The following is a 15,764-nucleotide window of genomic DNA, read 5'->3' as shown; positions in this document are numbered from 1 at the left end:
GTTGCACAGTAGCAATGATTACCACTGTTTGATAGTGACAACTGCCGAGCACTCGGAGAGCAGTTTCGAGCGTCGGTGAACTTCAAGTGGACCGGCATGTCACTGTTTTTTTGTAAGTGGATTATTCGATCATGGACTTTTTTTCTTTCTAACTTTAAAATATAAAAACCCTATTTTTATTTTTGCAATATTTTGAAGGTCATAGCTCCTCATGCCAGATAAAAATTAATAATATCCAAAACCCTTTGCTTTTGGATATTGTTTCGGCAAAGACTATTCCGACCACCCTCTATTGCTGAGTTGACCACTCTAACATATTTTGAACATATTTTTCCTATTTTACCTTTTCTTACAAAAAATTAGAAAATCACTTAGACTCATTCGACAGCATGCCATCAAAATATACTAAAGAGTTCGGCAGCTTATAGCCAAATATAATGACAATGTTTGACATAATACTATCGAATGCCCTTTTCATTTACATTCAGTTGTTACTTATCGAAAACCTTGTCAATATTCGACAATTAAGTGCCGAATAACAACAAACATTCAAACAAATAAGTGTCAAATGACCCGACGAATAAAATTAAAATTTTATATTTTAAAAATAAAAATAAAATTTAAAAATAAGATGGTCAACTCATCAATTTAGGTAGATAGTCGGAATAGCCTGGGCCTATTATTTTTAGTTTTTTCTTTTGCTTTTCTCTTTCATTATTATTATGACTATTTGGATAGTCCTCCTGAATGGATGTGTAGGTGGTGAGTTCATGCAGTGACATTTAACAACAAAGTTTCAAGAATGAGGAAATAGAACACAGTGAGGGCAAACACCTTGCGTAGGCGATTAGAAAATTTTCACCTGTTAATTCATGGTACCCAAACAGAGCACAAGAAAACTTTATGAAACCTCTTTACTTGTATCCAATTTTCTTGAGCTTTTTATGTAAATAGTTCTTGAGTATGGATTTACAAGGAAAGCTATTTTGAATTTCAATCCAGCAACCTACTTACAAAGAATTTACACAGCCAACCCACTGTTACGACTTCCCTCGAAAAAAATATTACCGAACACAGCAATTAGGGGAAAGAATTGGAAGGAAGGATAAAAGACAAAATTCAAGGGAAGAGGAAATTACTACATATACCTCCTAAAAATGAAAAAATAAGTGGGTCAATGAGCCAACCCTTCTCAGTTCTCTCCCCTTGCCTTTCCACTTACATCTTGACATTAAAAGCTCAATGAGCTAACCCTTCTCTTCCTATGGGAATACTAGATTTTTCGACCACAGGAACATTGTACTGCTGATATACTCTAGCCCTATTTGTCGCCCACCACAGCTCTGCTTGTTTCTCACTGAACCGCTTCCGACTGACACAATTGAGACACTTAAAAGTTAGTGATTATCAATTAAATAAAATAGATACTAATCCAAGAGAAAAGAAAAAATTACTATAGGTGAATATATAGTTTGGAACACAGAAGTCATTTAGCATTACTGAGATGAGATAATATGTAGGCCCTGTAAGCAAAGGACATAACATACAGGATCCCTTGAAGTAGAATTACTATCAGGAAGAGGAAGGGAAGTAAAAGAAAAGGGTTACAACAATGAGATCTGATCAAATAGATATCAACATCAGACCTTTTTTTTTTTTTTTTTTTTTTTTTTTTTTTATAATTATCAACATTCAGAGTTAAACGCTATATACTTCAATAACGTGAAGCTTAAAAAAAAAAAATGAACAATATGAGAACATACTGGGATGAAATACATATTTACATTCTGAATTAAAAACAGGCCCTGACATTTACCAGATGTGCAATACCTAATTCATGGAAACCCTTTTATTTTGCTATGAAAGTTTCAAATCCCTTGACTGATACATTAGACGGCTCCTAACTGGCGCGAGCGCCCACACACAATATTTAATTCAGATTTAGGAGAATCCTTAGTTCAAATTATGATCATGAAGTAATTAGGAAAACAGACATACCTGAAGCGGACACGCTTGAGATCTTTGACACCTCCAGGCATGGAAACAAGGGTAATATATACACCAGGCTCATCTTGCTCAACCCATTCATCCCCATGTGTGGTTTCAGTTTTTGTTCCTCTGTTCTTATGCCTAGCTGTTGCTTCTGAATGTGCCACTTCAGTGTGATTTGAAGTGTGGTTGCTGCAGGTCCTTAGCACATTAGAAACCATCGGGCTGTTTGATACAATTGAATATTGTTCATGGGAACACAATGGACTGCTGGCTTTCTCAATGACTGCAGTAGAAACTTCAAGTGTGGGACTAGAAGAGCCTAATGGATGTGTATCACTGTTTCTTGCTGTTCCAATGGGTAACCTTTCAGCCATTTCCTTTAACTATCATAAATAAAGCAATGCATTAATTCAGATATCCTTAATGAAACATTTTTTTTTCAGCTACATGGAAAAGTGGCAATTGCATTGTCAAAAAGAATGGTATCTTGTACTGGAACTCAGAAAGCTATAGACAGAGTGAGTGGTGAAGTAACTGTACTTCAATAACATAAAGGGTCTTTAAACCACATAAAACTTGAAAGAAATAAGTATGAAACATCACTACATTACACTTGATAAGGACTGTAATGCGCTTCTGAAAGGATAAAGTTGTAGTTACTTAACCGAAGATTTATTTACACACCCTACATAATAATTATTACTTCTGTTTGCACTGGTCCTGCATTTATATTTCTAGATAAGACACGTCAGCCTTTTACACTCAGCTTTTAGTATGACAGTCCTGATAGGATAATATATTTAGGACCTAAATTATTAAAATATTTATTTATTGCTATTTGCCACATCATTGGTTAAGAACTATAAAATTGATCATATTGACCTTGCACCTAAATAAGCTTAAATGGTTTAAAGTTACTAAGTACAACAAATCTCCGCCAACAAAAAAAGGGCCTTGACATCTTCAGAATTTTTTAATTTGAATTGCATCTTTGATCTCCCACAGCATGTTACTTTACAAATAAATTATTGCCCTAACTGAATCAGTCAAATTGACCACAAAACCCTCTATGTTTCAAACACTAAACTATTTAAATGCAGAGTGCATCAAATTCAATGAGAATGCATCCTTCTTCCTGGTAGTTATTTACAAGTATAAGGGTTCTGCATAAACGCTATAAACATGAGTGTGAAACCTACTTGAGCAGTGAGCGACTTAATTACTTCCTTTGCTGCTTTGCATTTTGTACTTTCTTCCTCTGCTACTGTGACAGCCTCCTTCAACTGTTGCGTAGTTCTTTCAAGCTCAATGTCTTGAAGTTGAGCTCTACGAGTAAGATCTTCAACCTACATAAGATTAATAAGTTGACAACAAAAAGTTAGGACCTCATTCATGTGTTAAAATTTTAAACTCTAGATACTTTGCATATTGAAATAATTGATTTCAGGTGCTAAAAGTTGAGTGACAATAACCATATTGAAACAAAACTCATGGGAGACCAGCATGAATTTGTGTCTGTTTCTTTAAGGTTCAACTAGTGAATGTTGTTGAATTCAGAGAGATGAAGTTAGGGGGAAAGAGGTGGATAATTTGTGGGAGAGAGTTCGGTTTTGGGCCTCATTATGGGCGTCAATCACTCCAGCATTCAGGGACTACTCATTCTCTACAATTATGTCTAATTGGAAGGCAAATGTGTGTTAGGGATTCATCATTGCTGTTTTACTAGGTTCTTGAGCGTATTTGTTTTTCTAAAGAGTAATGTCAAGGATGTAGCAATTTCAACCCTCCATAGAGTGTGGTACAGCACACCAAGGATTCAAGTCACTAATCTAGTTATATTATGAACTAGCAGATGATAATGCACAATAACTATAAGTTGGGACCACTTTATACATAGCAAATGATGAGAAGCCCAATTAGCCTTTGGTCACATACTAAATGCTACTCATAAGATATGTTAGCATAATCTAAATGTCAATCTTTCATCTTATTAATCCAACAGTGTACCCATGTCAAATTCCAAGACATACCAATGCACAATAGCTTTGCACAAGAGCAATGGTGAAGAAGACAACACATAAAAAACTACTCTCAGTGTATAAAACTGAACCACAACCAAGATGCTGAGAATTATTTGCGCAACAAGCTATAATCAACATGGCAGGATGTAATATTTCGTTTCATGGTCAATTAGAGTAAAGAGATTTAGATATCACCTCATGATCTGCATACAAGCTCAAATTGTTACTCAAACCATCAGCCCAGTTATCTTAAACAAAAATGCAGGAATCTTATATGAAGGTAATCTAAATACTCAACAGAAAAGAAAAGTTTGCACAGACTATTTGACATTAAAAAAGACAACCAACATACCTGAGCTCTTAATTTAAGAACTTCTTCACTCATACTGTCATTTGTCCTTTTAGCATCATCCACAACTTTTGGCAAAGTAAGTCCCGAAAGAGCTGGGGTCGGAGTTGTGGCACGAGGTGGACTAGATCGTCTCAATGTTGGTGATGTTGCTCGAGATGCAATTCTTGATCCAGGAAGAGAAGCTGAGAAAAACTTTTTGGATGATCCAAACACTGGGTTGAAAGATTTAGTCCCATTCAATGCTCGACGCTCAGAAGCTCCATTTGAAATGGGAGTAACACAATTACTGCTAGAATCCAGTTTCTTGTTTCTTTTAGAAGATCCACTTTCCATTTCTTTAACATTGTTTTCAATCAGTTCATTGAATCCTTGATTCATACTTCCTCTTCTACTAAAAGCAGAGCCAGATGAAGTGTTGGTTTCGGTGGCCTTCCTAAGTTTTCCATAACAATTATCACAAACACGATAAGGTTTTTTTGGGTTTGGTGCCATGGAAGCCTTGAGACACTTTTTGCTACTACATGAATGGCATAACACAAGTCCACAATTATAACAATTGTGTCTTTTTCTTTTAAAATTAAATGGAAGCCGACAGCCAGAACACATTGATTGATCAACACCAGAGACCCATTTATGAAGACAGATAGCAGCCGTAAAGTTAGTGCCACAAACAATACTTTTGACTTGTTTGTCTTTTAAAGCTTCAACTAATGTTGGTGAAAATTTATCTTCTGTATCCCCAAGACCTAGTCGACCATTTGCACCCTTGCCCCAAGTGTAAACTTCAGTTCTTGAAGTTAAAACTGCAACATGATAAGCACCACAAGCAATTTCTTCGACAAAACTCTTCATTAGCTTTCCCTCAACACGGCTTGGAAGTTTCCCATCAGCTTGAGGGATCCCTAATTGACCAAAAGCAGGGCTTCCCATTGTGTAAACCTGGCCCGTAGTTGTAAGTGCAACAGTCAGACTTTGTCCGCAGGCAACTTGACAGAAGTTGGGATCAACCAAAGCAGCAACACAAGTGGGCACAAGTCTTGCTTCCTTATCACCATGCCCAAGTCGACCTTTATCTCCATCTCCCCATGTAAAAAGCTTTCCAGAAGAACAGTTGCTGGAACTTGATGACCCCACCATAACTTCAACAACTGCTGCAGTGTGCCAAACACCACAAGCTACTCGCACAGTGCGGAGGCCTTTAAGGAGCTCAACTTCCCTGGGAACCGAAATGCTCTTTCGATCCCCATGACCTAGAACACCAAAAGTTCCATCGCCGAAAGTAAACAATTGCCCAGCAGAGGTCACAACAGCTGTGTGCCATGGTCCACATGAAACCGATGAGACATGAATTCCCTCTAAGGGTCCACTTAACTTTTTTGGGACCCACTGACTTGATTGAAACCCATGCCCAAGGAGTGCAAAATTGCAACTACTGCCACCCCATGTGTACATGTCACCGGAAAGTGTTACAGCACAAGAATGGTACTCCCCGCATGCTAGAAATTCAATGTTGATATTTTTTAGACCATCTATGAGCTTTGGATGCGAGACATCAGCATCCACACCATGTCCAAGTCTACCTCCTAATTCTTCGCCCCAAGAAAATACCTCTCCTTGCTTGGTTACAAAAGCCGCATGTCGTCCACCACAAGCTATACTTTGAACATCAAGTACTACAGCAGATTCCAAGACTTTAGGCAGAAAAGAATCTGTCTTAAAACATGAAGAACTTCCAAGTCGATGTAATCCCCCACCCAAAAAGCAATCACCGATGCCTTCCCCCCAAATGAAAACATCCCCTAAAGCATCACCATCATCATGACCAGAGCCTTGACTTGATGAGCTAACAGCACTTGATAAACTGACTCTATAAGCATCCACACCTGCACCCTTTATTCGTCCATTCATTCCATCTGAGCCTCCTGATGACAGAGACTGGAATGAGCCACTAGCAGAATCTGAAGGAAAGGGAATTTTTGGAGGCAGGGCATATAACATGACATCTGATAAAGCCTTCTCCAAACCGATTTTAGGAGGGCTTTCAAGTGTAGCATGAAGATGAAAGGGTTCCACCCCATCCTGCATCAGTGAAGAAGACTATCTTACTTGTACAGTATAGTTACGTACAGTATTAACAAGAGAGAAAAAAAAAAAAAAAAATAGAACACCTTCTGTGAACTATCACCACTACAAAATGGAGAGCTCAAAGGAGAACTTCTTTGGGTGTGCGATCTCGGACTATTTCCTTCAGATGTAACTCCACTTTTTGATTCTGCTCTCCCCTTCTGGTGAAGGCCACGTGATATTAATGCTTTTAGACCAGTAAACCAGACTTCAGCTTCATCTTTATCCTTGCATATCTGGAATAAGCAAGTGACATTAAGAAAATACAAAATAAGTGAAAAGGTTAAATTACTGAAGAGCACCCAGGGGGTGCAAAACACAGGAGTTACACAAAGCAAAGGTAAGAGTGTATTAAAGAAGGAAAATATTTGACAAGAGAAATAAAAGATGTGAAAGCAAAAGATCATTTATAACATAATAGGTTATAAATGATTTTCAGCAAAGGGGAAGACTGAGTGTGGAAAGCAGAATATCCAAGAATCAGATATAGCAGAAATCACCACCAAAGAAGATGCTTACCAAATCTAAAGACCTATCATTATATATAAGAGAAAAGGACTGATATTCCTTCTCAGGCCGAGGATACCTCTGAAACGTTGGCTGCAGTATTATCAAATTAAAGAATGTTTTGTTACTATGTCATAACCAATAAACAAATGAGAAAGCATATTAAACAAGTATTACAGCATTAAAATCATTATCGATATGAAACCCATTATAGTCAGCAGGGAATATGATTTTAGAAAGAATTATAGATAAAATTCCCTAAAAAATCAAGCATTAAAAGAAAAGCATAAATCTAGAGTTTCGCTGGAAACATCTAAATTACAAGTTACACATTATTCATGCAAGTATAAGGTCTAAGCTTAGAACCAAATGAAAACACCAGGCTACCCCACCCCTTTACCACCCAAGCCAAGGTGAAACGTCCCTTTTCCAGTTTTTCCCCTCATGTATAAATAGTTAAATACGCAAAACGCAGCCAATCATGTAACCATACATGATAGTCCAGACATGCATAGGCAAACTCATACAATCACTCTAAATCTCTAAATGATGATTATATTTCTCTAACAAATCAGATACACAGATTTCCAGTACAAGTCTTCCATAATTGATGTACTTATGCAAGCAACAAATTTTTAAAGAATAATGCTTCACATTCAATCATAAAATTTAAAATTTCATACAGTAACATTCACCACAGAAATATGCCCAAAAACTTTATAAGCCTTTCCTCCTTTGCAGGTTGCCTAGTCACAATAGAAGCAGTAATTGAAATGTTCTGTCATGGGACATAACTCTTTTGACTTTTTTCCCTTTGAGGAATTGGGATGATTATTGATTAACAATATGGAACGGATACCATGTACGTTTTGTCTCCAGCCCTTGTTAACCTAATTGTAAATTAGCTCTCAAGTCATATGAAAGGAACATCAAACTCAATCATTTGCAAACTACATGAGGCCTGCTATAGCCATGCTACTAACTTGGTCAATGTTTAGAATAAGCTAAAAACGGCAAATGGATTCAAATGGCACAAACCTAAAAGCATCAGCTGCGAAGTTATCAAATGCTATTGATATGTTCTTGTCATCTATAATTGGCATATTTATTGAAGTATTCACCATTGAAGAGGTGTGGGAGATCTCAACATGAAGAACTTACAGTGCGCTGACCAGGTATAATTCTGGAGACATGGCTTAGTTTAACATATTTCTCCTCTTTCCCTGAGTACCATATTAGAGCAGATTCATCCTGAAAGAAGTAACATGGACGAACATTCAAGATCTTTGTAAAACAATGGCTCATAGAAACTTCGATAAATGATAATAAAAGGTACAAGGTCCATATAGCTAGGAAGAAAAGAACTTCAGATAAAGAAGTACTGCAACATCAAGATGGATAGATATAGATACATGCAAGCATCCAAACATTATTTAGGACCACAAAACATGAGGACAAAAATTTTCATCCTATTTTCAACTAAACAAGCAGCACATAGCAGAAGTAGCAGAATGATAACACTGAGCAGTACTGGAGAGTATGTTCCACATTGTCTAGACCCTCCGAGTGAACCAATGCCAGCTCTTTTCAAGTTTTTTCTTTTTATGATTTTTTGGATAAATCCCTCATTCTTTTGTCATTAATTTCATGCTCTTTTTTTCCTTTCAGTATCATACAAGTAGCGCACATGAGGGTTTGCATGGTGTTCAAGTGTATAAATCAAGCATTGGGGCCATACTGAAAGCAGAAAACTCAATGAAGGTTCCAAATTCCAAGGCTAGTAAAACCATAGATACAGGAGAGACATGCCGGAGAAAGTAATTAAGGAGAGGTACTAGTGAACCTGATAACCACTGCTTGGTTACTTCTCATAGGTTATATCCTACCCCAGTTCACTCCAGTATATTGTAACCATTTGTTCTGTAAAAATGAAAGAATTTCTGTGGTTTTTTCATTAAAAATTGTTCCACCTATACTGCTATCTGTTATCCTCTTTTGAGTACCACTTGTTGACATTACCATTGATGAAAATTGTCAGAGTATGAAATAACTCATTCAAGAAAGCAAGTTTCAAGCCAATCCAATATAGACACAGGTGAAAAGTATAAAAGAGTAGGAGTTTCTTATGCATCTGTATCCTCTCAAAGATATTGCCTAAAGCTCAGAACAGAGATAGCACATATTGCCTTTCACCTCATGTGGCCTGCCTACTTTACTATTGCAGCGCATCACCTATCAGGCTGCCAGTGTGTGATTAATGAATTGGAAACTTATAAGATCAATGGAACCTTATAAGATGCCCAGATGAATAAGAACATGTGTTTGGTTTGGAATCTCTTTTGGTAGTGCCTTACCATCAGCCTTGAGGTCTTTGCATCCTTGTTAGTGTTTCTTAATATACAGATATAGAGTCATTTTTTTTCTTGTCAGAAAGTATGACATGATATGTTTCTCTGTGAATTTAGGACCATTGGTTAGGAAGAATCATGTTTGAATGTGGGTCCTAATTCACAGCCTTGCAACATAACATGCCAAAAATCTAATAATTTTGTGATTTCCTTGGTTGATTTGACATTCTTTAGTCAATGAGTAACCCGCACGTAAGACAATCTAAGGCCATCAAATATTTCAACGAATATCCTTTTTGATATACCTTATAGTTATAGCACAAACTAAGTGAAGCAATAAATAATTAATGATTGATTGATCTTTATGCATTAATCAACATGAACGCAAGAGCAGCCAGTAGATTGATAAAAACTCAACCTTACATTTAAAAACCAACAGAAAGAACATGCATTAAAGAAAAAGAAACGTGAAAAAACCAATATATTTGTGTACATTACTCTTCAAATGCATTCTGACATACATTGGACAGCCTGAAAGGACAAAATTTCGGCTTTCCTCTGCGTCCATACTTGAGTAAATGTGCCCCTTTTTTCAGAGCAGTGATGGCCTGCTTTGAAGAATGAGCAGAGAACATGAATTAGAACAAACTACACATGTTCTCCGGTAATTGTATGGAAAAGAACAATATTATAGCACTGTAGAACAAGAAGAAATAGTGGGGATATAAGACAGCATAATGTTAATTACAAGGAAAAAAAATAAAAAAATAAATGTGAACATTAAACATATATAGCGCATCTGACAAGCCTTCCCTTTCCTTCTGAAGAGGCAGATGATGCCACATTTATTTAAGTGAAGTCACACAATTTATTTTGTTGTGCAATGACATATCATGTGACTTTTATTTGAGCATCCGGGAGGCCTTCCCTTTTATGCATATGTACACAGCTGTTCATAGAGTTTAATTTTATCAGGGCATCAAGCTAAACCTCCTACGTTCATCAAATTTAAGCCAAGAACTTCATTCGCAGAAAATGGTTGGAATATTAAACTATCATTTTTCTCATTCACTTTTTTTTTTTTTTTTCCTCATTCTCCTTGTCTGTGCACACACACACACACACACACACACACACACACACAAACATGTGCACATAGAGGGGGAAATGAGCATATGGAATTTACATGTAATACGGAAATGTAAACACAAACACTTGAGTTATCTAGTAACCGAATACACATCTCCTTAAGTATTTAATAAGACAATCCCACAATGAGATGACCAACAACAGTTTATCCAGTGATTGCATACAACCATGAAGAAGTATAATTGATTACATGAGAATGCATGTACCAACACGTTAAGCTTATTTGTATTATACCTCTCATAAACTTATTTGTATTATACCTCTCATAAACACATCTTAAGATTTTTTAACTATAAGACCTTGCAAATTTTAAACAAAAAGAACCAAAAAAAAAAAAAAAAGACTATCAAAACTATAAATATAAACCAATAAAAAAAAGCCTATAAATATGAATAAAATTAATAATTGACAAAAATGATCATTAATGAAGCTTCTCATTCACTTATCAACTGCGCTTTCAACTTCACAAAAGTCATAAGCAAAAATAAAAACAAATAAACAAAAAAAAAAAAAGTAAATGAAAAGTGTTACCAAGTCAATGTCCCTTTCGAGTGGGCCCGCCCTTGCCTGATCCGCAGTCATCCTCTCCATGCGCAACATCAACGATTCAATCTCCTTTCCCCTTCCGAAACCCTAACCTCCATTGCACCCAATGCATCTCCCGTTCCCTCTCTCTCTCGCAGAGACTCTATCAGGGCCGTTGATTAACCTGCTTCATCAATCACCGATCGAATTCGAGTTCATTTGCGAATAGGAAGTCGTCAATTCGCTAACGCTACGCAGCTCACGGAATCGAGCTCGATCGAAGAGGAGGAGGAATAACAACAATGGCGGCGAAACAACTCAGAGTTTTCCCTAAACGACGACGTAATGCGGCCAAAAAAAGACTGGTGATTTCCAAGATTCTCGGCTCGTTTACTTCGAGGCTCTCTCTCTCTGTGTTTGTACGGGAAGAGAGAGAGAAATTTGGGTCTGTGGAAAAAAATAAGAGGAAAGAAAGAGAGCGAAAAAGCGAGGGAAACAAAATAGTAAGAGAGAGAGAGAGAGAAAGAGAGAGAATCTGAGTGAATGAGTAAGTGATGGTGTCGAAAGTGATGGATTGATCCGGTGGGAGACTGAGACTGGTGTGGCGTTCGCTGCTTTCTATTTTTATTTTTTATTTTTTATTTTTTTGTAATTTTCCTTTTTCTAGCTGTCTAGTGTGTCTGGTCAAACTGCTGACTATTCTGGTCAACGACCCATTCACATCTTGCCACCACAATCAGGGGAAACAAAGAGTTAATTACATTTACACTCTTTGAGTTTTATCGTCTTTTTTCATACATTTTTTAAAGTTTCAACAATTACACATACACACTCTGAGGTTTCAAAACTGTTGCATATAACCCCTTACAAGAGAAAAAAATAAATAAACAAAAAAGAAAATATTTGTATTGAGGTTGTACCTTACACCTTGAGTAATTTTATTAGGCCATTTAACCCTTTAGCATGCCTTTTTGCATAATTTCTCATCATTTTTCGTCTCACTATAAGGGGTTATATACAACAGTTTTGAAACCTCAGGGGGTATATGTATAATTGTTAAAATCTCAAGAAGTATATATGAAAAGACGATAAACTTCAGAGGTGTAAGTATAATTAAATCGTAAAATAAATAGAGCCCTACTTTTTCTTTTTTATTATTATTTTTTGAATGGATTTTATTTCTCAATTAAATAATGTTGAAGTATGCGCCAGGGGCCACCATGCAATTTAAGATGATAGCTACTTCTGAGATCATCCTACAATTGGATCTACTAATCAATAGACACATAAATGAATGGAATATGCAGATTAGCCTGAAGATTAAATAAAAAATTTAATTGATTTGATCCTATAAGAAAATTGACTTGATTCCAATCCATAATTAAGGATTCCTAATACTAAATCATTCGTTAGATTATCATATATCCGATCTAAAAATAATTTTTTTTAACTATTTTTTTTTTGTCTGAAAAATATTTTATTTATGTTAAGTAATTTAATATATAAAAATTAAATCATATTATGTATGTAAGACCTTAGATTTTTCCGTATTTTAACTTTTGATTTATTTAATTAGAATTTGGTCTTATTTCAAGAGTTGACTAATTTTTTTTTTTTCTAAAGTCCAAGTGACTATGGTTAGACCTTGGTGACGTAGAGCTCATTTTTTCTGAGAATAACGACACTTGGCTCGTCGAAATAAGAGTTCAGACAAAGGATTTACGGATTTTTAAAATTAGTTAATTATTTTAGATTATTATTTGATTTTTTGAAATTTTATTTGGATAAGTTGGATTTTTCACAAAAATTCTAGAAGTCAAAATATTGTTTTGAGGCTATAAGAAATTAGTACTCAGCTTCACGAGTTTGTAGGATTTTTCGGAGGTCAGTGTATTTTTTGTGGATTTTTTAAATTGGAGAAAATAGGAAAAATATTAAAAAGGAAAAAGAAGTACACATGGGCGCTGATTGGGCCTGCCAGCGCCACGTGGCGTGCGCCAATTGGCTGGACGAGTTGATGAGGCGCCCAGCGGGCGGCTGCACTGAAGCAGCTTGAGCTGCGTCGCACCAAATCTTGTGAGCTGGATCTAATCACGACCGTCCGCCTTCATTAAACCCAATCGATCTTGGCTGTTCATCCCATAACCAGGAAAAAAAAAAAAAAAAGAGGAACTGGGACCCGTTTCGCCAAACCGGATCGCACACCCATTTCCTCTCACAATTTTTGACCCGCACGCCGACCCATGGTTTTTTTCGACCTGGTTCGCCCAATCAACCTTATTTCCCTTGTTTTGGCTAATTTGTAAGTGGGAACTAGTCCCACATTGGACCAATAAGAGAACTTCTCACCCCTACAAGCTTATAAATAAAGGATCACCCCCTTCCACACTCCTCACACCAAAACTTTGTGACTTTTCCAAAATTTTTTTAAGACAAACCACTTGTTGGGAGTCTCTTTAGTTTGAAATATTTATTTGGGATATTTTCTTAGGTACCCTTAAAGATTTTGCACCTACAAATATTTCAAGCAAATAATTTTGGCAAATTGTGGAGAAACTCTGCCAAATTTTTTGCTCGCCTTAGTAAGGTCTTTGGGTAAGACTCTTGAGTTCGGTTAAATTATTTTATTTCAAGGTTAATTACTTATTAGGCTTTAATTTTTGTTTGTGGAAATTAAGCTAAGGAAGTTTACAACCAAAGGCTTAAGTCTAATATTTGATGAAATATCACAGACTAATGTTTGAATTGGTGAGACCAGGGACCTGTTAGCTTTAGTATATATATAGCCTCAATCCATCACTGAGGTTGTTAGCCACATCCCACAAAACGTGGGATCAAGTAATCTTAAATTTTAACTTTAAAGTTGGATAGGGGTCCAACTATACATGGGAGATATCAGGGAGTGGGAGTTTTGTGGGGTTGCACGTTAAAATAATTCTAACGTGCAAAAATCTGTTGTGGCACATGGGCAACTAATCCAACATTCTCCCACTTGGTCCATGTATTACAATAGAACTTAAGAAAATTTAAAAAGATTATAATCAATGCATGAATCATGGCAGTAAGATCTTATAAGCAAACATCCCTTCCATGTATCACAAAACATTTACTATCTCTAAAAACTTTAACTTTATGTGGCTTAAATCTATATGAGAGAGCTAACCAATGCTCACTCAAGTCCAACTTAAAAGACCGAAAAGGATTATCTGTCTTATAAAATAAGCTTTATGTATACAAACTAGTATATATAAGACAGAAAACAAAATTGAATGCAGTACTTTATTAAAAACCATAGGTGATATCCAGATAACACAAATGATGTCTATCAGATAGGAGACAAAGTCATAAGACCCATTACGCTCCACATGATCCTTGTAAAGCTTTGGTGTTAATCCTTTTTGTAGTTTGATATTAGGTGGCACAACCGTCTAAATTACAGAGCTAAATCCACACTCAGTGTGCGTACCCCAATTTTTTGCTTATACGTTGACTTAAAGACTAATCAAACAAACTTAAATATGTAATATAGATTGACTTAACAAACACCCATACAAACTTACAGCCAATGTATATCAAATACATATAACACACATGTGACAACCTAGGCACTCAAAGGCTCTATCACAGTAGGCATCTCAGTGCTATCAACAACTAAAGTGATGTGCGATACAAGGGTCACGTGATAACCTAAGCACTCAAAGATCCATCATCATAGGCATCCTAGTACTAGAAATAACAAACGTGGTGTGTGATTGATTTTATGAACAATTCATACAAGTATTCATGTTGTCATGCTCATGAGTAAAGTGGTTGTTCTTGTATTCATGCTTTTAGTATAATAATAGATAACTCAAGAGAATCAAACACAAGAAGACACACAAGATTGTTCACCCAGAAAAATCATAACGGGTTTAAAAACTGAGGATCCTTTTTAGCTGATCAGACAATTCACTATCAAGAGAGTTTCAAATACAAGAATCACACAACAAGTTCAATCACTTATGTCCTAACACTAAGTGGCAGCTACATACTCTTGTGCATCCTTGTGCAAACTCCTTGTGCCAATCGACTAGTCAAACATGTTACTGGCAGCAACGTCATATGCTCAACAATACATGGCACCAAAGGTCTTCAAGCAACGCAATGGATTCCAAGATTATGTCAATGAAATGCAGTTGTGAGTTCTATAGAAATTAGCTCCTTCAAGCAATCATAACTTGAAGAAGTTGATGGAGAACCCAAGCTTAAAATCTATATGAGTGTTTGGAATTTTCTCAAGCTAAAAAACAAACTCAGATTTTAGCAAAAATAAACATTATAGATTGAAAAATCATTTTTCATTGAAAAAGCGTTTTTTACTCCAAAGAAACTCTCTCTTTTCAAAACAAACTTTTCTCACCTAAATTAACACAAAAATGAAAGAGCTCACCACAAATGAAAGTCGTACCCCTCTTTTGTTGCAATCCAAATCATGCTCAATTCATGGACACCCAAAGATGTAAGCAAGAGGACAAAGGAATCCTCTTGCTTCACACACTCAATTCGTGTGTGAAGTGTCCTAGAGGGGAATCCTAAGATGACTAAGGATAAGAATTGGTGATGTGGCTTTCATCAAAAGGGAAATGACACAAAGGAATAATTCTTACAAGGAAATATTCAGTGAAGGGTGAGAATGAGTGAGTTGAGAGAGATGATGAATAGTGCACAGTGTGTGTGAGTGCGTGAGAACTAATCTAAGACACACAA

General features: G+C 36.2%; 1 protein-coding gene across 2 annotated transcripts; it reads right to left on the bottom strand.

The window, feature by feature from the left end:
- Positions 1-870: 870 nt before the first annotated feature.
- LOC147291917 (PH, RCC1 and FYVE domains-containing protein 1-like) lies at positions 871-11,572 on the bottom strand. Of its 2 annotated transcripts, none has more exons than XM_086235220.1 (9): positions 11,025-11,572; positions 9,866-9,955; positions 8,158-8,247; positions 7,009-7,089; positions 6,534-6,725; positions 4,366-6,444; positions 3,192-3,338; positions 1,999-2,375; positions 871-1,372 (listed from the first exon to the last, which is right to left on the bottom strand). In XM_086235220.1, exons 1-9 carry the CDS (start codon positions 11,091-11,093, stop codon positions 1,240-1,242), a joined length of 3,258 nt encoding a protein of 1,085 aa, XP_086091346.1. In that variant the 5' UTR covers positions 11,094-11,572; the 3' UTR covers positions 871-1,239. The 2 variants fall into 2 exon arrangements, with proteins under 2 accessions (XP_086091346.1, XP_086091347.1); XM_086235221.1 differs by having other exon boundaries at positions 9,866-9,952.
- Between the last annotated feature and the right edge of the window lie 4,192 nt (positions 11,573-15,764).

The sequence above is a fragment of the Dryas octopetala genome, chromosome 3 (assembly GCF_963921425.1).
Source record: "Dryas octopetala chromosome 3, drDryOcto1.1, whole genome shotgun sequence".
Lineage (NCBI taxonomy): Eukaryota > Viridiplantae > Streptophyta > Magnoliopsida > Rosales > Rosaceae > Dryas > Dryas octopetala.
This window is presented reverse-complemented; position numbering and strand designations above follow the sequence as displayed.

Bases quoted from the DNA above. Each gene is read 5' to 3' on its own strand.
- LOC147291917 (XM_086235220.1), bottom strand. From the start codon at position 11,093: ATGTTGCGCATGGAGAGGATGACTGCGGATCAGGCAAGGGCGGGCCCA. The intron at 7,090-8,157 runs GTAAGTTCTTCA...ATAATACTGCAG, and splicing joins TTATACCTGGTCAGCGCACT to CCAACGTTTCAGAGGTATCC. The intron at 2,376-3,191 runs GTAGGTTTCACA...TATTTATGATAG, and splicing joins TTAAGTCGCTCACTGCTCAA to TTAAAGGAAATGGCTGAAAG.